This window comes from Chlamydomonas reinhardtii, chromosome 9 (assembly GCF_000002595.2).
Source record: "Chlamydomonas reinhardtii strain CC-503 cw92 mt+ chromosome 9, whole genome shotgun sequence".
In the NCBI taxonomy this organism is placed as follows: domain Eukaryota; kingdom Viridiplantae; phylum Chlorophyta; class Chlorophyceae; order Chlamydomonadales; family Chlamydomonadaceae; genus Chlamydomonas; species Chlamydomonas reinhardtii.
This window is the reverse complement of record NC_057012.1, coordinates 987047-1010502: the sequence shown is the minus strand read 5'-3', so window position 1 is coordinate 1010502 and position 23456 is coordinate 987047. Positions and strand designations below refer to the sequence as shown.

Here is a 23456-nt window from a genome sequence, read left to right as displayed (position 1 = left end):
TGCCGTGTTGCCGCTGAGCAGGCCGCTGAGCACTCCGGTGTCGACACTGGCACGCCGATTGGCACTGCGAGTGACGCCCGAGCTGGAGGCTGCCAAGTGGCGACCGCTGGTGTTGTGGGGTTGGCTCCCTTGCACTTGAGGCAAGGGCGGCGTCTTGAATGGTGAGGAGGCGGCTGCGGCTGGTGCTCCGCCGTCGGATGGATTGGCGGCGCCAACCAGCCCCAGCTGCGGCGCGGGGTTTGCAACGGCTCTTGACCGTCCGTCGCCGTCGCCGCTGCTGGTGCTCCGGGCCCCTGCGGACGTAGGCCGGCCGCCGCCGCCGCCGGATGCCATGTCAACGGCGGCAGCGCCAGTCACTGCCAGCTGGTCTGATGACGTCAGCGTGGCGCCGCTGGCCGCGGTCGCGTCGCCGCTGAGCGTGGACACGAGCTCTGCCGCCGTGCGGCGTGCACGCTCTGAGCGATGACTGGCATCGTAGCTCGCGCCTAACGCACCGCCGATGTCGTCACAGGAGTGTGGCGGCGGCGGCGGCATGTCGCGCTCGCTGCCGACACCCACAGCTGTGATGTGAGCACGCGACACAGCATGCAGCGCGGCCGCAAGCGCGGTGCCGTCAAGCGGCGGGGCGCCGCGGGCCACGCGAATGACTGCCGGCCGCGCACCCCCAGCCGCGCCCAAGCCCCCGCTTACACTGATTGCGGAACGGGATGCGGCGGCCGCGGCCGGCGGTACCCCGGAAGCTGTGGCCCCAGGCGAGCCAAAGCCCACGCCGCCCTTGCCCGGCCAGCCGTGCCCAGCGGTGACGGAGCGGAAGGCGCGGGCCGCCGCACCAAAGCCAGTGCTGGGACCGGAGGCGGCGCCAGGCGGCCCGCCGATGTGGCTTTTGCCGCCCAGCCTGGCTCGCAGGTTGGCGACTGACTTTGAGATTGTATACATGATGCCGCGGGGGTCACCCGCTAGCCACTCCTGTGCACAGAGCGAGCGCGAGATAAGGGGATATTCTCTGTGAGCAGCAATCAGCCAAAGTCAGCAGAGTGTGAGACTGTCGGCATTATTCTCTTGCTGGTCCGCGTCTAGGCGTCACCTCGTTGGCGTGCGCCTCTGCCACCTACCTCTGTCCACTGCAAAATGTGCTTGTTCTTTGGTGCCCGGTGCCGCAAGCGCTGCCAGTACCAGCCCAGGATGCGGGACAGGTCCTTGGGCACGCCCGGCTGCCCCTCCACCGCGAACTTGAGCAACCCGAAGGGCCAGGCCAGGAACGCCTGCGGAAAGGCAGAGCACGAGCAGAGACAAAACCCCATTCAAGGATACGCACGACAGGCCTGCAGGTCATGCCATGGACACGCAGACGCACGCGCATTTATTTGCTTGTTCGTGACAGCACTTGCAGCCAAGGAAAACCAGGCGGTCACTCCGTTAAAGCGCACCATGATGAAGTTGGAGAGCAGGAACACAAAAAACAGCGGGCCAATGAGGTACAGCAGCCAGGCCAGTGCGTCCTCGGCCGCGGTGCGCTCCGAAGTGGACCTCACAATGTCCTGGCGACGGAGCGGCACACAAAGAAGGAAATGCAAACTCGGTGGGCAAGCTGACATCCATCAGGCGGCGTCCAGGTGCGGTGGGAGCTTGAGCCGCTGCGCTAGGCCACACGAACACACAGCCGCACCGCACAGGCCCCGCGCGAAGGCCCACAGCATCCATCGCAGAAACCACATGCACCAACGCACAATCACAGAGCTGCAGGGCCCGCACAAACGCACCCTGAAGACAAAGTCGTCGTTCCTCAGCAGCACGTATCGCAGCATGAGGTACACAGCGCTTCCGGGGCTGGACAGCTGGGACACGCCGGGGCCGTAGGTGAGCGCCGCCGCGCTGGCAAACATGACCACACACGTCAGCACCACCACCGCGAAGTGCAGCAGGTCCGGCAGCGCCAGCGCCAGCGTGCCGGGGATGATGGACAGCCGCGGCTGGAAGCTGCGCAGGGCGGAAGGAACGGCGGCATAGAGAAGATTGAAACGGCGTCTCCGCGTGGCATCCCCGTGCCCTGACCTTCCCTCACACAGCAGCACAGAATGCAACCGCACAAAAGCACAGCACACACGGCCACGCGACGCACGCCATGCCGCTCCACGTCCCGGCAGGCCATGCCACGTCACTGCTCTCTCTCTCTCTCACACACACACACACACACACACACACACACACACACACACACACACACACACACACACACACACACACGCACCTGATGTAGTGCAGCCATCGCACGATGATGAACACCAGCACCAGGCCCTGCAGGAAGCCGTACAGCACAAAGGTATTGTACATGTCGTCCACGCGCGCGTACATGGCGCCCGCGTCGCTCAGCGGCCCGTTGTCCGCCGGCAGCTTCCAGCGCCCGGCAGAGCCGGCCTCCGCGCCAGTGGCGTTGGAGCCGCTGCTACCACTGGTGGTGGCGCTGGTGGCAGTGCCGCCGGTGGACATGGTGACGCCGGCAGTGGTGTTGGAGGCGAGGCCGGCGGCAACGGCTGCGGCGGCCGCCGCGGCGGCCTCGGCGGCGGCGGGGTCGCGCGCGAGTAGGAAGTAGCGGGCGCGGGCAAATGTGAGGGCGTCGTAGACGTCGAAGCGGGCGGTGAAGTCGTCGCGCACGGACAACCGCACCGCATAGGTGTAGAACACCGCAATGGATGCCGCCTGTGGGGCACGTTGTGGGCAAGAATGGCGTCGTCAGCACGCCAGCCTCCCTAACCAGAGCCTCACCAGAGCCCCTGCTCCACCCACCCGCGCTCCACAGGCCTGCCGCCGCTACGAGCCAGGCGGCAAGCGCATAACCAACCCCGCCACCCGCACTTCCACCAAAGCAGACAGACGCACCATGAGTGCGCAGATGAGCGCCTCGTAGCAGATCCACTTGACGCTCATCTTGGGCCGGTACTTCTTGATGCCCAGAGCCGCCTTGATGCCGCGAGGGTCGCCGTCACCGTCATCATCCTCGCCTTCGCTGTCGCTGTCGCTCCCGCCGTCGCCGCCCTGCGCCCGGTCAGGTGCAAAGGCATTGCCACCGACACCGCCTTTCCCGGCTTGCGCGGCCGCCGCCGCGACGGCGGTGTGGCGTCGGAAGCCGGCGGCGGCTACGGCGCGGCTGAGCTGGTTGGCTGCGCGGCGCCATAGCAGGCGGCGGCGGCGCTTCTGGCTCTGCAGCTGGCGGTAGATGTCGATGGCGGTCATGACAAAGTAGCCGATCACCAGCAGCACCAGGAAGAAGTCGGGAAGGAACTGGCTGACCTGTGTGCGGCGACGAACGAAATGTTAGATTCGTGTGCATGAGACCATGGCCGAGTGTCTTGACGAGGGGCGCCTTCATTTCGCCCACGCAACTGCACAACGCTAGCCACACACGCGCACAGGCCCCCCATAAGTACTTTCGCTTGCACCTGTCGCCTCTGCCTGTACTCCACTAGTTTGGCTGCTTTGCTTTAGTTATTGAACTGGCTGGTATTCGCACCACCACCACACCCGCACCTGCAGGTTCTTGATGGACTGTCCGTAGCTGATGGCGGGCAGGCCCAGCAGCTTGGCGCTGGCCTGGATGACGCCGCTGTCCAGCCACGTCAGGTCCAGCCGCCAGTACCCGAACACCTGCGCGTCCGGGTTGTAGCTCACCAGCTGCGCGCGCATGCTCCTGCGGGGCAGGCAGGTGGGGACAGAGGGCAGGGGCAGGGGTGGGGGGCGGGGTCATGTGCCCGAGCGCAGCGGAAATGTTACGTCATCATCAGAAAGCCCGCCCAGTCACGGAAACGGGGGTGGGGGCAGCGGGGGCATTATAGCCGGAGGCGACTTGGCCAGGGTGATGCGGCCGGGGCCCTGCGTGTGGCCGGGCACTTGGGGCTCTCGGGCAGCAATACATTCGCTGGGATGGTATAAGAGCAACACCTGCATCCGTGCACCGCGTTGCTATGCACGCACGCACTTGGTGAGCGTGGCTGACAGGTAGCTTCCGTCCCGGATGAAGGTGATGGCCTGCTCCGCCCGCTGCGCGCTCAGCTGCGTGTCCAGCAGCAACGGGTAGCCGGCGGGCAGGCCCGACAGCGGCTCGTGGAAGAAGCCTGGGGGGATGAGGGGAGAGGCGTGGAGGTGAGAAGGCGAGGCGCGTGAGGTTTGGAGCAGCAGGGGATAGGGTTCTAGATACTGCCCAAACTAAACCGAACCAGGGCACGATGCGGCCAGGCGCTTGGCCTTGCCCTGGGAAAGCCCCGTGCGAGTGATGTCGTACCGTAGGGGAGGCCGGTTGGCAGCAGGTCGGTGGAGTTCTGTGAGCGGGGCGACGGCAAGGCAGGCAGCACGGAAAGCAGGGCGTTGGTGGATGGTGCGGCGGCGGGTCATGCATGCCAGCAGTGCTGGCCGGGCAGCCAGCCAGACACTGCGCTGCGGCGTTATACCAGCTTGACTGGAGTAGCTATGAAATGCCTCCCCTGCATCCGAGGTGCTGCCCCTGTTCACCCCAGGCGCTGCCCTACCGTGGACGTGTTGTAGTAGTCGGAGATGGAGGCGGCCGCCTCGTACAGAGTGGAGTGGCGGTTGAACACAGGGTCTGTGCAGGCACGTTAAGGAGCACGCAACGGGTCAGCCGGCAGCATCCCTCCAGCGAGTTCTACAGCTCGAAACGCCTGGATGGGCCCAAGCCACAGGCTCAAGCGCCGCTATCCCGGATACACGCCAGAGATGAGTAGTAGCGGCGGCGCCGTAGCAGCAGCAGCAGCAGCGCCCTACCATTGCCGATGCCACCCAGGGTGCCGCTGGCGGGGTAGCGGTCGTCGTTGGTGCTGTCCGCGTCGCAGCCCACCACCAGCGAGTCAAAGGAGGTGGACTTGCAGATCACGCCGTCCACGCCACTGCTGGCGCGCACCTCCGCCTCACTGCGCCGGACCTGCTCGTCGCGTGGCAGGGCAGGGCGGGGCAAGGCAGGGCAAATCCCGTGGAATCAGGCTCCGTTAAGATCCAGCAGGCAGTGGCGCAATGTTTGCCTCTGTCCTCAAGGTAGCCACCAGCGCCCCAGCCCGTGTGGAGCTTGAGGATGCCTTCACACCCGCCCTCCCACCCCAGCCTGCTCCAGCCTCCTCCCGGGACACGCACCTGGTGCAGCAGCAGCCCCACCAGCACGCGGTTGTTGAGGCCCAGCAGGCGCGCGCGGTCGCTGTTGCGCACGTCCCACAGGCTGTAGGGGGGGAGTTGGGTTTGTTTTTGGAGGATTTTAGGGGTACTGAGTCCAGATCAAACGGGCACGCCACAATGGCCTCCTCCGTGACCGTGTCCGCCCGCTAGAACATGGTCGTGAGCGCCTGTTTGACACCAATCACCACGGGTCACCTGTAGTCGTAGCCGTCGCCCGTGGGCAGGCTGTAGCCCATGAAGTCGGCGTAGTAGGCGTCATCAGCGCCGGTGCTACTGCCGTCGCCGCTGCCACTGCCGTCGCCGCTGTCGCTGCTGCTGCCGCCCAAGGACGTCAGCAGCAGGCGCTCCGTGGCTGTAGCAGCAGGCGCGGGGGCGCCCTCGCCGGGGTCGGGCAGGTGCGAGGCGGTGGGGCTGTAGCGGCGGTTCCACTTGGGCAGGAGCAGGTCAAAGGTGCTGGTGCCGGAGCCGTCGGGGCCTGCCAGCGCCTCAGCGGCGGGAGGCGAGGGCGGGTTGCGACCAGTCGCATGGGCAGCTGCTGCCACACTGGTGCCTTGCGCAGCTGTGCCTGTGACGGGGACGCCGTACTCGGCGCCCGCCAGACACCCGGCAGCAGCGCAGTGCTGCACACCCAGGGCCTCCGACACCCATGGCCCCAGCGTCTGCGCGAAGGTAATAATGCCGCGCTGCAGACTCGCCGGCAGCAGCTGCAGCCAGGCCGGCCACACACAGCCTCCAGCATCCGCAACCGAACCCGCACCCGCAGCACCGGCCTCCATGGCCCGGCGGCGGCGAGCGCCCGCCTCAGCTGCCGCCGCCGCTGCAGCGCCCGCCGCCTTGGCGGCTGCGGCCGCCGTCGCTGACGCCAGTGTGCTCGCCGCCGCGCTGTAGTAGGCTGTGGCGTTGCCCGTGGCCGCCTGGGCCCAGCTGGTGCGGAAGGCGACGGCGCGGGAGGCACCGCGGCTGTAGAGGCAGGCGCTGTAGGTGGACAGGTCGTCCTCGGTGGACAGCCAGGCGGCGGGGCCGTTGGCGCCGTAGCCCTCCAGGATGGCCGCGGCGGTGACCACGGCGCGGCTAGTGGCGGCCTCCGCCTCGTTCAGCGTGGACTGCACGGCAGCGGAGGAGAATGCATGTCTGTTGCCATGCCGTAATAAATGTGCGCTGAGGTCAGCCAGCAGCGCAGCCAGACCGAGGAGCTTTGAGGGAAGCAAGGGGCATAGTACGCAGCAGCCACGCAGCGGCGGTGGCAAAGGATGGTGCGGTAGCAAGCAAGCCTTCACCTGCAGCAGGTTGAGGGTGGCCACGAGCGCGTCGGCGTTGGCGTTCTGTTGCGCCAGCGTCTGCTCCACCAGCTCCAACAGCCGCTGCGCCTTGGCGGCGGTGGTGTTGAAGGCGACGTCGGCCTCGGACGCCAGCAGCGCGATGGAGGTGCGGTACACCTGGATGGGGTGGGTGGGGCGAGGGGCGTAGGTACAGACGGAACACAGGCGGAGCGTGGACAGGGCGGCGGGCATGCATGAGCGGGGTGCAAGCAGGGAGCGAGCGGGAGAGCCAACACGGTGCGGTGGGGGTGCCACTCCTCGTTTCGGGTTCCTTCCTCCACACTCCACACGCCCCACACGCACCTCGTCCTTTGCTGAGAACTTGTCGTCCAGTGTGCCCAGCAGCGCCACCATGTTGCTCTGCTGGTCCGCCATCTGCTTGCCCAGACGGTCCAAATCCGACACCGCGCCAGCCAGCACGCCCAGCGCCACCCCCGTGGCGTCCACCGCCGGGCTGGCGCAGGCGCTGCTGACGCCGCCCACCGAGGCCAGGCCGACAGAGGCGGCGGAGGTCGAGGAGGCGTTGGGCGCGGTGGCGGCGGTGCCGCAGCTGGAGGTCTGCAGCACGCGGCGCACCACTCCCCGCACGGCGGACAGCGAGCCGTAGCCGTCCACGTGGCCGCTGCCGCCGCTGTTGCCGCTGGTAGTGCGCGTGGCGATGGAGAGGAAGCGACGCAGGTTTGGGACAGCGCCCTCGCCCTCGTCCGGGGCATCCATGTCCTCCTCCTCCTCCAGCTCCGACTCGTCCCATTGGTCCTGGTCGTCGCCCAGGGCGAAGCGCAGCTGAGGCACCTCCGCGAGCGCACGGCGCCGGTCGCCTGCTGCGGCTGCCGCCGCCGGCTGCCGCTGCTCCACAACATCCAGGTGCACCAACCCGGCCGCCATGTCCAGCTGTGCGCGCACGTCACCCAGCGCCGACATCACGAGCGGCAGCCCGCCACTGCTGGCACCGCCACCGGTGCTGCTGCTGCGAAGAGCGGCCACGCTCAGCGCTGAGCGCCGCCGGCTTCCGCCCCCACTGCTGCTGCCGCGGGCTTCGTAGGCATGAACCAGCTGGTCTGGACGGACGCCGCCCAACAGGCCAGTAAGGATGGAGTGCAAGACCATCTCGCGCACGCTCACCGGCTCTGGTGCGCCCAACGGCTCACCCGTCGCGGACTGGCTTGTAGCGCCACTGCTGCTGTCACTGGCGCTGTTGGTGCTGTTAGCGCTGGCATCCGCCAAGTAAATTACGTCGTCCTGCTCCGGACCCACAGGCTTAAGCCGCAGCTTGGCGCGCTGGCTGCTTGCAGTTTGGGCCGCAGACACACCTTCGGCGCGCGGCAGATCTGGAAGACTGCTGGGGAGGGATAGCGCACGGCGACGGCGGCCCAGGCCGCCCGCCTGCACCATGCCGGAGAATGCGGACATGCCCGCTGCGTCCGCCGAGCCGGTGGTGATGTTGAGCACCATCTGCAACGCATAACAGGGGCACGCGGCATGAAGCAACAAGCAAAATGAGTTGGGGGTTGAAGGCAAGGTGTGACCGGTGGGGCTTCCGCTGCCATAGCACGTGTGATGTTGAAGCTAGAGCAAGACTCACACGAACGACGTAGTAGCTCGGAGTCACGGTCGTGTTAGTGAGCGCGAGCGCTGCCGTGGTGTTGCCAGCAGCCGTGGCATTGCCAGGAGCTGTGGTATTACCCGCAGCGGTGCCGTTCACTGCTGCGGTGTTGTTCCCAGCCGTGCCGTTGGCGGCAGTCGCGCCGGAGGGGTACACTGGCACCACGGTGGGCGGTGTGATGTAGAACAGGTTGCGGATGGTTGAGGGCGTGATGCCAAACACCTGCATCACCGGCGCCAGCAGGGCCGCCCTAGCGGTGGAGTTGCTGAGCAGGCTGGCCGCAAACGCCTCCGCCACGGTCACGTTTGTGGAGCCGCCGGCAGTGCGGTTGGGGAAGAGGTTGAGCTCGATGATGGTGGTGGTAAGCTGCTCCACCGCCACATCCAGGCGGCGGCTGGCGCTGGCGCTGCCGCCGTTACCATCCGTGGCGGCCACTGTGTAGGTGATGCTGTAGCGGCCGGGCAGACACGTGCCGGTGGTCAGCGCGGCCACGGAGCAGCCGGTGCAGGTGCCCTCCTCCACGCTGGTGTTGGCGGCGCAGCGCGGCACCACCACGGTCGTGATCGCCGCCGTCAGGTCGCCGTTCAGCGTGTCGTTGGCGATGGCGGCGCAGGTGGGCGGCGCAGGCGGCGCGCCGTCCGCAAAGGCGGCGCATGGCGCCAGGCTGAAGGGCGCGGGCGTCCGGTACGCCAGGAACACGGCCTGGTCCGCCTCCGCCAGAGACAGGTTGGTGGTCTGGTAGCCGGGCAGCAGGAACAGCCGCGGCGACAGCACACCAGACGCGCTGCCGTTGCCGGCCGCCGCGGCCAGCGTGGCGAGGCGGCTGCGCTCGGCGCAGCTCACGTCGCTGCAAACCCAGCGCGTGGCGCCGGCGGCGGAGCCGGGCACGGCCTCCTCGCAGTAGTCCTGCGTGGCGTTGCAGGGGCTGACCACGGCGATGGTGCGCTCTGCGGTGGCGTTGGCGCCGCGGCTGTCGAACACGGCGATCACCAGGCGGTAGCTGGTGCCGATGGGCGCAGACACGGTGTCGATGCCGCACTCGGACGGCGCCTTGCGGTCCGCCCAGTGGCTGCGGCACTGCACCTTGCCGCAGTCGGACGGCGGGCACAGCGCGATCTGGAAACACGGGGCAGCAGGGCGGAGACCAGTCATTAGAGGGTGTTAGAGGGTGTCAAATCATGCGCAGCCTAGGACGAAGAGTCCCAACTCTGTCCCAAGTGCGAGCTCCGAAAATGAGATGCCAGTCAGCTTCCAAACGGCCCCAGTTCGCGGCAGCACAAACACGCGCACAGCCTTGCGTCAACGCACCGCGCTGGTGAGGTCTCCGTCCTCGGTGTCACTGGCGCTGCCCAGCGTCTCACACGGCCGGTCGGCTGTGGGCGCCTGACCGGGCGTGCAGCGCTGGTAGGCCGTGCCGCGTTTGACGTTCACCTGCGGCAGGACGGTACGGGACGCGTGCGGGTGCGTGCGTCAGTGTGTGTAAGTAGTGCTGAGGCTGTGAAGGCGCACCGCCCAGACAGCAAGTGGATGGTCAGGGCAAACGGAGCGACACACATGCAGGCGTCCGTGTCCCACGCACCCGCATGCCGACAATGTCAGACATGTTGAGGGTGAGCTTGGGTGCGGCATTGATGGTCGCGGTGCTGGTGCTACTGCTAAGACTTGGGCTGTTCGAGTTGCTGCTGCTTCCACTGCTTCCAATGTTGCTGCTACTGTTATTGTTACTGCTGCTGGCAGCCGTGACGGTCATCTCATTGGCGCAGGTGCCGTCCACGGAACAGCGGCCGTCAGAGCAGGTGCGCTCGCCTACGCACTGCTCCTCCACCACCAGCGTCCTGCGGTTGTGCGAGTGGGGGCCCCACATGTTGACGAAAACCCCGCGCCAGGCGCTACACAGGTCCTATCCAGGCAAGCGGTCACACACGCAAGCCCAGGCCCACACCTGTACACAATCAACTCTCCGACGGACGGCCAGGTGAGGTGGAACGAGATGGTATAGTTGCCGGGCACGCGCGTGTCAACGCCGCAGTACTGCAGCCCGACGGCGTCGTACGGCTGCGGGTTGCGCACGCCCGTGGCGCATGCGCGCAGCTGGCGGCAGGGAGATATATGCAGCAGACGTGAGTGCCACCGCGCAGAAGGGACCATAATAACATAAAGTGACTAGCATACAGACCTCCCCGTCCTACAAGCAAGTAACAATGCACCCTTCTCCCGACCAGGGTGGTGATGTAAGTAGAGCCCCAGGTGCCAGCAGGCCATGATACCTGCGAGCGAGCCTACGCCCCGCACACACGCCACGCCCGTAACGTACACACGCACCTGGCCACTCAGGTCGCCTGTGGTCACCAGCGACGCCGTGGCGCCGGGCTCGCACGTGCCGGCCATGCCGCCCGTGCAGGGGCCGTACATGGCGCCCTGGCTGATGCTGATCACCGGATCCATGTTGAGTTTGAAGCGCGGCACCAAGCGCGTGAGCGTCTCGTTGGTGCCGCTGCTGCTTGAGCTCGTGGTGGTTGTGGTTGTGCCCGAGGCTGATGTGGTGTTGGTGGCGTCGCCGCCGTTCGACGACAACGTTGAATCTGTAGAGAACATGACGCCGGCGCCGTCGCTGCCGCCCATGGCCACGCCGCAGATGCGCGAGCTGCTGCAGGTCAGCGGGTCTTCGGGGTCGTAAGCGGGGCAGGCGAACTCGGGCGGCCTGCACAGCACGTACACGCGCCGCCGCACCAGCGCCGCCTCGTTCATGTAAAAGTCCCTGGCTGTGTAGGTGATCAGGTACGGCACCGCGCTCTCGGTGTCGTTGCCGGTGGGGCTGTCCAACGGAATGACCGACACGTCCTCTCCGGTGGGATCCATGATGTAGTTGTACACCGGCACGGACATGGTGGTGGAGGGCGCGCCGCCGGCCGAGGGCACCTCGTCTGTGGCGCTGGCCCCTGGGTCGGTGAAGGCGCCACCGGCCGTGACGTAGGCCACGGAAATCATGCCCTGCACGCCTGATGCGGTGAAGTAGCGGATGCCGTCGCCCAGCACCGTGATGACCGGAGCGATGGTGTCCGGCGGTCGCTCCAACACCTGTAGGCATGTTTGGGATAAGTGTCAGGGGCCGAAAAGCTCCATCCGTTGCTGCGCGCACGTGTGCCTTCTTGGATGGGTGCAAGGACTGAGCGCAGTGGAAGCCCGGACGATGCCCGGACGATGAATACCCAGATGACCCGGAATAACTAGCTACTTAGTTGTTGCAGTTCCGCCGCACCTTTTGCACCGACGTCGTGTTGGAGTTGGTGCTGTTGCTGCCGGCTCCCCCTAGGCCCGCCGTGCAGGATTTGAACACGGAGCAGGCCTTGGTGGCGGCGCAGCGGAACTCGCCCGCGTCGGCGCAGCTGTCCACCACCACCACCCGCCGCACCGCGCGCGCCGTGTTGTTGGCGGCATCGGTGGCGGCGTAGATGACCTGGTAGGGCGCCCCCGGCGGCGAGGCTGCGCTCATGTTGACGTTGCTGGACTCAACCACCACCCGCACGTTGTAGGTCTGGCCGTTGTAGGTGTCTAGGGCGGTGGCGCCGCGCTGCTCGACGGGAGGTGGACATGGGGGAGGAGGCGAGGGTTCAGCAAGTGGTGGTGTGCGGGGATGCCTCCCAAAGGTAAGTATGCACAAAGCAAGCCCTCGGCCGCCTTCGCGGCATTCTCTTTGCCAGTCGATGGGTACGGTACACCACTCACCTCAACATACGCGTCGACGAACACTTCAAGCTCCAGGGAGTCTGAGCCCATGAGCGACAGCGCGGGCGGCTCCGTGTCCGGCACGGGCATGGGGCTGGGCGGCCGGCTGGCCTCCAGGGACAGCTCCGCCACCTGCGGCAGCAGCAGCAGCAGCAGCAGCCGGGTGATGAGGGATTTGGTGGGGTGCAGCAGATGCCGGGGAGGTGTAAGTGGGACATGGGGCGAGAGAGCGGCCAAGCGGTTGGGGCTGAGAGAAGACGCGAGGGAGGCGCAGCAAAGAAGCAGTCGCACCAGGATAATGGGCGGCGGCGGCGACGGGCTCAGGGAGTCCAGGAACACGAGTGGAGGCGGCGGCGCGGGGCTGGGGAAGGGTGGCGCCGGGCTTGGGGGAGGCATGGGTGGCGGCGGGCTGGGCGGCACCGGCGACGGCGGTTGTGGGGATGGAGGCAAGGGCGCAGGCGGTGCCGGCGGAGCAGGTGAGGGAGGTGCAGGCGCAGGCGGACCAGGAGAGGGCGGAAGAGGGTTGGGCGGAGGGCTGGGCGGGGATGGAGGAGGGACGGGCGGTGGAGCCGGCGGCGACGGAGGTGGGGATGGTGGCATGGGGGGCGGAAACGGTGCTGGCGGCGGCCCTGGTGAAGGCGGCGGCGGTGATGGCGGCGCGGGTGATGGCGACGTCGGCCGTGGGGGTTCTGGGAAAGGTGGCGTGGGGGCGGGTGGAGACAGCGGAGACGGCGGGGGACTGGGCGGCGCAGGTGAGGGCGGATTCGGGCTTGGAGGAGACGGCGCAGGCGGCTCTGGGCTTGGCGGCTCCGGGCTTGGAGGCGGCGGCGAGGGAGCGGGTGGGGATGGTGGTGGGGGGCTTGGAGGATCCGGACTGGGCGGGTCAGGGCTCGGAGGCTCAGGGCTGGGTGGGGATGGCGCGTTTGGTGCTGGGCTGGGTGGTGCAGGGCTTGGCGGCGCCGGGCTAGGCGGGTCTGGTGACGGCGGAGCGGGGCTAGGAGGGAGGGGCGCAGGCGGTGCTGGTGAGGGCGGCTCGGGTGATGGCGGTGCTGGAGACGGCGGATCCGGACTAGGAGGCGAGGGAGCCAAGGGTGCCGGACTCGGAGGCGCGGGATTGGGTGGCTCGGGGCTGGGGGGCGCGGGACTGGGCGGGTTGGGGCTTGGTGGGAAGGGAGCAGGGGGAAGTGGCGAGGGAGGTGCTGGCGAGGGAGGCGCAGGCGAGGGCGGATCCGGAGAGGGCGGTGACGGAGCCAAGGGCGCTGGGCTGGGTGGCTCTGGGCTTGGCGGCTCCGGGCTTGGGGGCTCCGGGCTCGGCGGAGCGGGGCTTGGTGGGAAGGGTGCCGGGGGAAATGGCGAGGGAGGCGCTGGAGACGGAGGCGCAGGCGAGGGCGGATCCGGAGAGGGCGGTGACGGAGCCAAGGGCGCTGGGCTAGGTGGCTCTGGGCTTGGCGGCTCCGGGCTTGGGGGCTCCGGGCTCGGAGGAGCGGGGCTCGGTGGGAAGGGTGCCGGAGGCAATGGTGAGGGCGGAGCGGGGCTGGGGGGAGCCGGCGATGGAGGATCTGGAGAAGGGGGAGCCGGTGAAGGCGGGTCCGGGCTGGGAGGTGACGGAGCCATAGGTGCTGGGCTGGGTGGCTCCGGGCTAGGCGGCTCCGGGCTCGGGGGCTCTGGCGAAGGCGGCGGCGCGTCGGGTGCCGGGCTGGGCGGAGCTGGACTTGGCGGCACCGGGCTCGGCGGTGTGGGACTTGGCGGTGCGGGAGTCGGTGGCTCCGGGCTGGGAGGCTCTGGGCTGGGCGGAGGAGCAGTAGGCGCCGGAGACGGAGGCTCTGGGCTAGGCGGGTCCGGGCTGGGCGGCGGCGGGGATGCCGGCGGCGGGTCACCGAACAGCTGTCGCACCATGGTGGTACGCAGGCACGTCGTCACGTCGTCGGTGCCGCTTGCCAGGCCGTTGCTCCCCGACGTGCCGAAGAACAGCTTGTCAGCCATCAAGAAACAGTTGCTGGTGGCGGCTGTGGTGTAGGTGAAGCCAATGCAGCTGCCGGAGCTGTAGCACGAGGCCCCACAGTCCGCCAGGGTCGCGGCCGTTACGGCGCCGGCCGATTCATACGCGATGGTGCGGTTGGGCGCGAGGCACTCGAAGCTGCCGGTCACGCGCGCGAGGCAGCTCATGGCTGTGGTGTTGTCCACGCCGTAGGGGATGCCAGCGCCGGCGCCCATTCCCAGATACGTGTAGGGCGCGAAGAGCTCGCACGCGCCATCGGTGCGCAGGCGCCAGTGGCCGCAGCCGTAGTCTGCACACAGCTTTGCACAGGCGGTTGGCGTGGCGATGGAAGTCACTGTGTCCGTCTTCAACCCTCCCAGGTCCACGCCGGGGAAGCACAGCGAGCCCTGCGCGCGGCCTAGGCCTGAGGCGGACAGGTCGGGGTGCTGCGGCGTCTTGAAGCACGTGCGCACGGGGTTGGCCGTCGCAATGACGGAGGTGGCGACGGCCAGCAGGTCCGCAAAGAGCGCGCAGCTGAAGGTGACCGGGTCGAAGCTGTAGGCGTAGCAGCCGGGGGCCTGGTCGCAGTCAAAGCGGCACTGCTCTGGCGTGGCGCGATTGATGGGCGTGGAGACGGACACGCCCGAGAACGACACGCCGTCGGGCAGGCAGAAGTAGGGCGCATTGGCCTGCGGCCAGCAGCCGATCACGGTCGTACTGGAAGACACCTGCGCGGGCGGGATGGCGGGAGGGATGGAGGCACGTGGGGCGCGGAAGGAAGGTCTCAGCGCCCACGGCGCCCGTGCGTGTTGCAGTGGCAAATGCAATGGCAGACCAAGTGCGGCGTATGGCAAAGCGAATCATTTTGCCCGACAACCAGTTCACACTCAACGCACCGTGAATGGGTACTCGCTGGGCAGCGGCTCCATGCCCCATAGGTCGCACCCGGTGCCGGCCGACACATCCACCACGAAGCCCTTGCAGTTGCCCGCGGCCTCGCACTCATACGCGCAGTGCGCCGCGGTGGCTGCCGGCATTGACGCCATGGCGCCAGGCACCACGCCCACGAAGATGCCGGGCGCGCAGTAGTACTGCGGAGGCGCCTGCGGTACCTCCACGAACGTGCCCAAGCAGGAGCCGCCGCCGTCGCCGGCGCGTACGCCCTGCAGCAACACCGGAGGACGCCAGCGGCAGTGGAAGTTTAGTTCCGGTAATCAAAACTCGGCAGCACGGGTGCCAGCACTGAAGGTTCTCAGGAGTACAGGTCGTATCGAGTAAGGGGCTCATGACTACCCCTAGTGTGCTTGCCGCAGACAGCAAGTCGCTAAGTCGACGCACCTGCAGCGAAACAAGGTCCGCAATCTGCGTCTCTGAAAACAAGCCGCCGCCGTTCTGGCCCCACGCCACAGCGGTGCAGGTGCTGTCCACGTTGCAGTCGGAGAAGGCATCCATCTTGAAGGTGGTGTAGGTGCTGGTGTTGGTGGCAGCCGGGTCGGTGTAGCCTGGCAGCAGGCTGAAGCCTGAGACCGCGGGGCAGGCGTCCATGGTGTCGGAGGCTGTGGGCGCCGTGGCGGAGGCGCACGTGATCCGCAGGATGGTGATGTAGCCGCCGTTGGAGGCGAAATCCAGCGTCTGGATGGCGGTGGTGGCGGGGCAGGTGACGGTCGTGAGCGTGCGGTTGTTGCTCAGCCCGCTGCCGCTGCCGTAGGGCGGCGAGGTCCACAGGCCCGTGGTGGAGCAGCGCAAGGCGACGTAGACGGGCGGGTGCGGGGTGGCGGGCGAGCCGCCGGGGGGCGTGTACGCCTCTTCGGCGCGCACCGCGTCGAAGCCGTCCGTGCAGCTGAAGGCGGTTGCGGATCCGGAGGCGCTGCCAAAGGCGCCGGCGCCGCCCAAGTAGGGGCCCAGGGCATTGGTGCAGCTGGTAACCGCCAGGTGCGTGAGGTAGTCGCCGCCAGCGTCATCCACCGTGACGCCGTTCATGGTGGCGTCACTGCGTTTGCGGGAGAGGCCGGTTGGGAAGGGAGCTAGTTCGGGCAGAAGCGGGTAGCGGTAGGGGAAGGTGGATGCGGAACACATTTCACCATAGAAACCCCTTGCATTGGCACATGAATAATGTCATGCGAGTCCCCAAATGTTCGCGATACTTACTCGTTACAGTAGTAGCTGTGGGTAGTCGTCCAGGCGCCTACGGGCGTGTAGCGGATGGGGATGGCTGCCATCTCCACAGTGAACGCGCTGATGCCTGGCGGCGGCGGATACGTCATACCGCCACCGGTGGGCGGCATCGGAGTGCTCGGCGGAAACTCTGGCGGCGGCGGGGACGCCACCGGCGGCGGGTCACCGAACAGCTGTCGCACCATGGTGGTACGCAGGCACGTCGTCACGTCGTCGGTGCCGCTTGCCAGGCCGTTGCTCCCCGACGTGCCGAAGAACAGCTTGTCTGCCATCAGGAAACAGTTGCTGGTGGCGGCTGTGGTGTAGGTGAAGCCAATGCAGCTGCCGGAGCTGTAGCACGAGGCCCCACAGTCCGCCAGGGTCGCGGCCGTTACGGCGCCGGCCGATTCATACGCGATGGTGCGGTTGGGCGCGAGGCACTCGAAGCTGCCGGTCACGCGCGCGAGGCAGCTCATGACTGTGGTGTTGTCCACGCCGTAGGGGATGGCAGCGCCGGCGCCCATCCCTAAGTACGTGTAGGGCGCGAAGAGCTCGCATGTCGAGTCGGTGCGCAGGCTCCAGTGGCCGCAGCCGTACATTGCGCACTGCACAGCGCAGGAGGTGGGATTGAAGTAGCCTGGCAGGGTGTTTGACTTGACGCCGCCCAGGTCCACGCCGGGGAAGCACAGCGAGCCCTGCGCGCGGCCTAGGCCTGAGGCGGACAGGTCGGGGTGCTGCGGCGTCTTGAAGCACGTGCGCACGGGGTTCGTGCCCGCCACGACGCCGGCGCCCGGGTAGAGTATCTCCGCGTACAGGCCGCATTCGAAGGTGACGGGGTCGTAGCGGTAGTAGAAGCAGGAGGGATAGCTGTCGCAGTCGTAGCGACACTGCTCCGGCGTGGCCCGGCGGTACACGGGCGCGATGGGGCTGCTGGCGGTGAACTGCAGGCCACTGGGCAGGCAGTACCAGGGCGCGGCGGCGTCAGGCCAGCAGCCGATGATGTCCGTGCTCGTGGAGACCTGCGCGCAGCAAACGGATTCAAGGGAAAGGGAGGACGGTGGGTATCGTCAGTCATCCGGGCCACGCAAGCGTAGCGAGAACAAGCCCGCAGCCCGCACAGACACTGCACATGTGCCCAGACCCAAGACTGGCACGCACGCAGCCCATCCATGCACTCCTAAGCGCAGCTCGCGCTCACCGTGAACGTGTCGGCCACCGTGAATACCGAGGAGAACAGGTTGCAGGGCGTCGCCTCCGCAAAGTCGAACACGAAGCCTGTGCAGCCGAAGCTGGAGCACTCATACGCGCACTCGGCCACGCTGCTCGCGGTGGCCACCGGCAGCCCGCTGGAGCCCGACGTGAGCACGCTGCCGCGTGCGCAGTAGTACTGCGGTGGCAAAGGCGGGGCCTCAGCGAACGTGCCGTCGCAGTAGCCACCACCGTCACCCGGCAGCACGCCTTGCAGCGCCGCCAGGTCCGCACTGAGCCCCTGTCCGAAGGCGCTGCCGCCGGAGAAGCCCCACGCCACGGCGTTGCAGCTGCCGGATGTCACGCAGTCCTGGAACGCCAGCTCGGCGTTGGCGCCAGTGTTGACGCTCCCGACGTTGGTGGCGCCGGCGGCAGTGTATCCGGGCAGCGAGTAGAAGCCGTTGACGGCGGGGCAGTCGTCCGTGCCCGAGGGAGGCGCGGCGGCGGCGCCACACACGATGCTGACCACGCCGATGTAGGTGGAATCCCCAGACAGCTGAATGGACGTGATGGCGGTGGTGGCGGGGCAGGTGATCACCGTCAGTGTGCGGTTTCCGCCCGCCAGACCGCTGCCGCTGCCGCGGCCCGGAGACGTCCACACGCCTGTGGTGGAGCAGCGGAAGGACACCTGCACAAGAGGGTGTGCGATCGCAGGAGAGCCGCCGGGCGGCTTGTAGGCCTCTTCGCCGCGCACCGCGTCAAAGCCGTCGGGGCAGCTGAAGGTGCTGGCGCTGCCGCCGGGGCTGCCGAAGCCGCCGCCGGAGGGGGCGGTGTCGTCGGTGCAGTTGATGGCGTTGAGGTGGGTGAGGAAGATGTCGCCCGCATCGTCTAGCGTGATAGTGTTGATTGCGGCGGGGCTGCAGCAAATGAGGGGGGGGGCAAGACCGCATCAGCCTATGAGCACACCCAATGACTGCTTGCAACAAGTGTTGGGAGAGATTGTGCCGGTATCGATGCGCGATGGCGTCAATAACAACTTCAGCTCCCTCCGCGCGTTGCCCTGCGACCCACACACGGCACCCCGCGGCACACACAAGAGGCTACGTGACCGGGTAGAAACCGCCTCCCTGCAGGACTATCGCTCACCTGACACAAGAGACGGACATGCCACCGGCCAGATACGCCAAATAGCTGGACGGCGTGTAGCGGAGCGGTATGGGCGCCATCTGGAAGCCGGCTGAGGCCGCTGCCGGCGAGAGCGGCGGCGGCGGCGACTGCGGGATCGCCGGCGGGCCAGCCGAGAACAGGGCGCCGTAGTTGAGGGTGCGCAAGCAGAAGCCGTCGCCGGCTACGCCTCCTGTGGGGGCGCTGACGCCTGTGGCGCCGGTGAAGGGCTGGTCCCCCAGCTCGCACACGTTGTTGACGCTGTCGTAGTGGTAGGCGCTGCAGGTGCTCGAGCTCTTGCAGGAGCTGCAGAAAGAGGGCGGTGTGTGAGCGGGAGTGGTGCGTGGGAGGGTGAAGTTTAGAAGCGATTGGCGTGTGCGCGCGATTCGAGGTCGGAGAATTTGGTTCGGAGGATTCGGAAGGCACGACCCCGGGGGCTATGGGTGACGGTGTTTGGCAGTGGGTGACGGTGGGTGATGGCGGGAATACTATGGGTGCAGGAGGAGGTAAAGGAGAATCGCTCTCACTTGGCGCAGTCTGTGGTGCTGAACACGTTTGTGAGGCTGGTGACCAGGTTGAAGGAGAAGGTGGCACCGCTGGGCAGGCACACGAACGTCCCCCTGCGGCGCACAAACACAAAGGCAGACACGCAATGAACGACATATACGGTATGATGTGGCGGCAGGTAGGGTGGGGCGGCGGCGGGGCATATAGCATTCTAGACATCAGGCGGCATGCTCAAGGCCCCCATCCGTCTAGCAGGGAAATCCTATTGAGCAGCACAAACGCGAATGGATCATGCCGCGCAAAGATCACAATCAACTGATTCACTGGACTACGGTACTCACGTGACGGCTGACAAGCAGGACATGACCACGCTCGAGTCCGGGCCGAACGCGCCGTTCTGGAACCAGCCCCAGTCGTCATGCAGCATGCAGCTGCATGCAGGGCGGGGAGAGGCGAGGCACGGGGAGGTGGGCGCGAGATCACCATACGCACACGCATACACCATCACAGCTCACAAGGGTTGCCACGGAGACCAGGACAGCCCGGGCGAGGCCATCAATAACCAGCCGTGGCATCTCAAACATTTGCACCAGCATCTGCTTGCACGCGCTGCCCGCCGCCGGCAGGCTCATTGTGGCCCAGAGGCCCCATGCGGCGGCGGCCGTTGCCAGTCCGGGTTCAGGCGAAGCCTGCCTGGCGAACCGCTAGAGAACGCGTCTAAACACACGCCTATAGCCCCTTTACCTGCCGTCAATCTTGATCTCCCACCAAGCGCAGCCGGGCTGGCTGTGGCAGTAGGCTGAACAGGAGGCGCTGTCCCATACGTCGCCTAGCAAGCGCCACGCTCCCGTGGGGCCGAAACGGATGCCGGGAAAGCACAGCTGGGCGTGCGTGAGTGCGTAGTTGTTGATGTACGAGGCACTCTGCGGTCGTCCACCATGTCATAATCAAGGAGGAAGCGGTCAGCGAGCAGCAACAGTACAGCTGCGCTACCGGTACGCGACAGTAAATGCGCCCGGTCCCCTGATCGCTCCCTCCTGCCCCATTCCACCCTGCGCGCACAAACGCCCATCCCTGGCTGCCCTGCGCATTGTGCCCTGCCCGCACAAGCATCCCGGCCTGTCCCAGTAGCCAGCCCCCACTCACCAGCTGCCGATGCATGAGCGTCTTGAAGCAGGTGCGATGGGCGTCGGGGGAGGGCCCGTTCGCGAACTCGCTGGTGGGGCCGGTGAAGGCTGCGCCGCGCAGGTAGCAGTTGAACTGGCCGTTGTAGGCGCCGGAGAAGACGAAGTGCGAGCAGGCGGGGTTGGCATCGCTGCGGGCACGAAGGAGGAGGACGTGGTCACGCCACGTCCAGCTTTCAAGAGATCGCTGCAGGAGAGCTCAAGGAGAGCTCAGCAGCGTGCTGAAGGATGGAAACGCTGAAGGAGAGTGCAAGGAGGGCATCGGGAGCCCCCAAAAAGCTCGGAAGCAGGCTGAAGCCCCTGCCGCTTCAATCACCACTCGCTCCCAGGTGAGCCCGTGCCCCCTCCCCCCTCTTCCTTGCAGCGCTACTGATTCCCTTTGGGATTGCTTCCGAGTTAACACCCCCCCCCACACACACACACACACGGACACACACGGACACAGCACGACCGCCCGTCCGCCCGCGGCATCCTAGTAGTAGCCAGCAACCTGGGGGCAGCACCATGCGCGCCTGGGCTACTCACCAGTCCGCGCGGCACTCGTCGGGCGACGCTCGCTTCTCCGGGATGGCGAACAGCCCAGCCATGGAGTCGGCGTTGCCCGCCGTGGCCAAGCCAGGCGGCAGGCAGTACCTGCGTGTGAGGTGACCAGGAGGATGGAAGCACGCACAGGTCAGAACTCAGCACACAGCAGCCGCGCTCCGCTTGCACCTGTTGGCCCATAGATCACGCCCATAAGCACACGCTGCATGAGCTTAGCCGACACCACACTGTGCGATGCGGCGAAGGGCTGGCGAATGGAAATGCATGATGCATGCACGCCTGCAGATGCAGCATAGGCTTTCGCACTCACCAGGGGTCGTTCGCCAACCAGCAAGACATGCCCAGGCCGGCGGTATTGGTGACGACGCTGTAGGCGGCGTTGGACACGAACGGCGTGTCGAACAGGGTGCAGGTGGTGAAGGCTTCATCCAGGTACCAGCCCCGGCAGGAGGAGGTGGCGTCGCACAGCTGGGAGCACGAGTGCGGCAGGCTGGCGGAGTTGCTGGTGGTGAGCACGGTGCCCGACAGCTGCATGCGGTGCACGCAGAAGTACTGGCGGGGAACTGCAGGGGTTGGAAGGGGGCGAGGGAGGTGGGTTGTAAATACCAGCCCAAACTCAACCAAAACCAACTAAAACGTGGGGCACACGGGGCACGCATGAAGGCGGATGAGTGGAAGTGGGATGGGGCTTCCTGGGCTTCATTGTGGTGCTTGTTCTGTTGAATGCGCATGCACACAAAAGACCTGGCCGGCTTGATACCGGTAATGCATACCACGCAGACTGACTTCCCACGCCAAGCAAGCGAGCCGACACTCACATCTTGGTGTCTTCCAAAACGACCCGTCGCAGTGCGGCATGACCGGCTGCCCCACAGCGGCGCCCTGCCACATGTCCAGCCCGGCGGCAGCGCCGGTGTCGGCTTGAAGCCGCGACTCAACGTCCGCCGCGTCCTCGTTCAACACCTTGTGAGCGATGGCCACGCACGCCGCCTGGGACTCGCAGTCGGGCACAGCTGCCCGGATGCCGGTGATGCCGCCGGTGGCGTTGGCGTTGGTGTATGTGAACAATGTGGCGACGGTCGAGTCAAAGTAGGTGGGCAGGAAGTCGTAGCCGGCAGGCCAGGGGCACTGGCCGCGGGGGTCGATCCAGGTGCTGCCGCCGGCGCGCGGCTTGCACTCGATCACTACACGCGCCACCACACTTGAGGTGTAGTGCACCTGTGGGTCCAGAGTGTTGGGTCCAGGGGAAGTGTTGGGTCCAGGGGAAGTAAGTGGGAGCGGGCTTGTTATTCTGGAACAATCAGGCTCCCTGCAAGCCGCAAAGGCATGCGATGTCAGATGTGTGCATGGCACATACGGCCCGGCAACCGGCGGCCTGCGGGCCTGTCGCGCACGCACCTTGAAGCCGCTGATGACCGCGCCAATGGGGCAGGTCACCACGGTATCCTTGAAGTTGGTTGCGCCCGGCCCGCTGCCGATTCCCGGTGCCGTCCACTGTCCGCCGCTGCCGTCGGTGCACCACAGCCGGAACTCGAACGGCGAGAGCGCTGCCAGGCTGGGCGGGTCACTCTGGATGGCCGCGATGGCGGAGAAGCCGTTCGGGCAGCTGAAGCTCGCCTGGTCGCCCACGGACATCACAGTGATGTTTCCCACGTAGCTGGCGCCCGTGCGCGAGCCGCCGCCGCTGCAGCTGTCCAGAGACATGTAGGACAGGTAGGGGCTGCTGAGGCCGCCCAACGTGACGGACGTAGCGTAGCCGGTGATGCAGTCCATGTTTGCGTAGGAGGGGCTGGCCACGCCAGTGGCCCAGCCGGTGCCGGGGTAGCCGCGCGGCAGCGACACCATCAGTACCGAGGCCGCAGCCCCACTGGGGGTGGGGGTGGGCGAGAAGCCAGGAGAGTAGCTGGGGGAGGGACTGTAGCCGCCGCCAGCGGTGGCGTTGGCGAGCCGCAGCGCGCGCGCGGCAAAGGTGCGTAGGCAAACAGAGACTGCGCCGGCGCTGGGGTCGTATGTGTTTACGCCGTAGGCGCCCACGAAGGAGCGGGCGTGCAGGTCACAGGTGAACCCGCTGCCCGTGTCAATCATCGTGAAGCCGGTGCAGGTGCTGCTGGATCCGCTGCAGGCGTCGGCGCACGCGTCCCGGCTGACGTTGGTGGTCACGGAGCTGGCCAGCGAGTACTGCACGGTGAAGCCGGCAGGCAGGCACTCGTACTCGGCACGAACCGTGGCGAGGCAGCTCATGGCCGTGTCCACGTCAGGGCCGTACATGTCAGACGTGCCGTACAAGCCTGCAGCAGGGCGGGGGCGGGGGCGCGGGCATGCAGTCAGGCACCAGGGGGCCATGATTGAGCCGTCCAGGTCAGTTTGCCTCTGTGAGACTGTGCAATTGACGCGGGTCAGGGCTACGCTACACACGTGGAAGCACACGGCGATGCACGCAGAGTGCGGACGCCCCGGGCGGCAACGGCCGCATCGGCCACACACACCCAGGACGGCTCCACACCGGCTTCATGACGACCCCAGCCAAGCGTCGGGGGCTTACCCAGATAGGTGTTGGGTGAGTACACGTCACACTTGCCGTCGTTGTGCAGCCTCCAGTGCCCGCATCCGTACTGGGGTGGGACAAGGGAGGGCAGGGCAGGTTGCGCGGGTGCGGGGCCACGACACATGAGTTGGCATGCGAGGATCCGACAGGCGCTTATATCATGAACGCCCAAGCCCACACATACAGTACATGCCCAAGCACACGTACCGTAAACGAGAATACTAAGTGAGTAAAACGTACACATATACGCGCACACTACATACCTGCTTGCAGAACTTGGCACACTCCGTTGCGCTCAGTGCGTTGCCGTAGGGACTGGACCAGCTGGGCACCGAATTGCCCAGGTGCACGCCAACCCAGCACATTGACC

The 23456-nt window shown here is 66.8% G+C and overlaps 1 protein-coding gene across 1 annotated transcript in view; it reads right to left on the bottom strand.

The window, feature by feature from the left end:
• Positions 1-504: 504 nt before the first annotated feature.
• Positions 505-23456, bottom strand: part of CHLRE_09g400850v5 (uncharacterized protein) — a gene marked incomplete at its 3' end in the record, with an annotated part of 42128 nt that continues 19176 nt past the window's right edge. The window contains exons 51-88 of the mRNA XM_043066003.1: positions 23350-23455; positions 23084-23153; positions 21940-22829; positions 21360-21759; positions 20852-21104; positions 20524-20631; positions 19961-20129; positions 19559-19737; positions 19156-19245; positions 18835-18927; positions 18290-18613; positions 17154-18060; positions 15950-16974; positions 15140-15791; positions 14698-14964; positions 12115-14529; positions 11824-11955; positions 11357-11668; positions 10420-11175; positions 10040-10188; positions 9677-9932; positions 9406-9528; positions 8077-9213; positions 6798-7946; positions 6453-6611; positions 5371-6278; positions 5137-5218; positions 4774-4930; positions 4521-4594; positions 4277-4313; positions 3974-4109; positions 3526-3685; positions 2878-3288; positions 2249-2697; positions 1761-1977; positions 1428-1538; positions 1113-1262; positions 505-966 (exon numbers count right to left, since the gene is read on the bottom strand). Of these exons, the coding sequence (XP_042920800.1) occupies positions 505-966; positions 1113-1262; positions 1428-1538; positions 1761-1977; positions 2249-2697; positions 2878-3288; positions 3526-3685; positions 3974-4109; positions 4277-4313; positions 4521-4594; positions 4774-4930; positions 5137-5218; positions 5371-6278; positions 6453-6611; positions 6798-7946; positions 8077-9213; positions 9406-9528; positions 9677-9932; positions 10040-10188; positions 10420-11175; positions 11357-11668; positions 11824-11955; positions 12115-14529; positions 14698-14964; positions 15140-15791; positions 15950-16974; positions 17154-18060; positions 18290-18613; positions 18835-18927; positions 19156-19245; positions 19559-19737; positions 19961-20129; positions 20524-20631; positions 20852-21104; positions 21360-21759; positions 21940-22829; positions 23084-23153; positions 23350-23455 (15475 nt within the window). The remainder of the gene's footprint in view (positions 967-1112; positions 1263-1427; positions 1539-1760; positions 1978-2248; positions 2698-2877; positions 3289-3525; positions 3686-3973; positions 4110-4276; positions 4314-4520; positions 4595-4773; positions 4931-5136; positions 5219-5370; positions 6279-6452; positions 6612-6797; positions 7947-8076; positions 9214-9405; positions 9529-9676; positions 9933-10039; positions 10189-10419; positions 11176-11356; positions 11669-11823; positions 11956-12114; positions 14530-14697; positions 14965-15139; positions 15792-15949; positions 16975-17153; positions 18061-18289; positions 18614-18834; positions 18928-19155; positions 19246-19558; positions 19738-19960; positions 20130-20523; positions 20632-20851; positions 21105-21359; positions 21760-21939; positions 22830-23083; positions 23154-23349; position 23456) is intronic.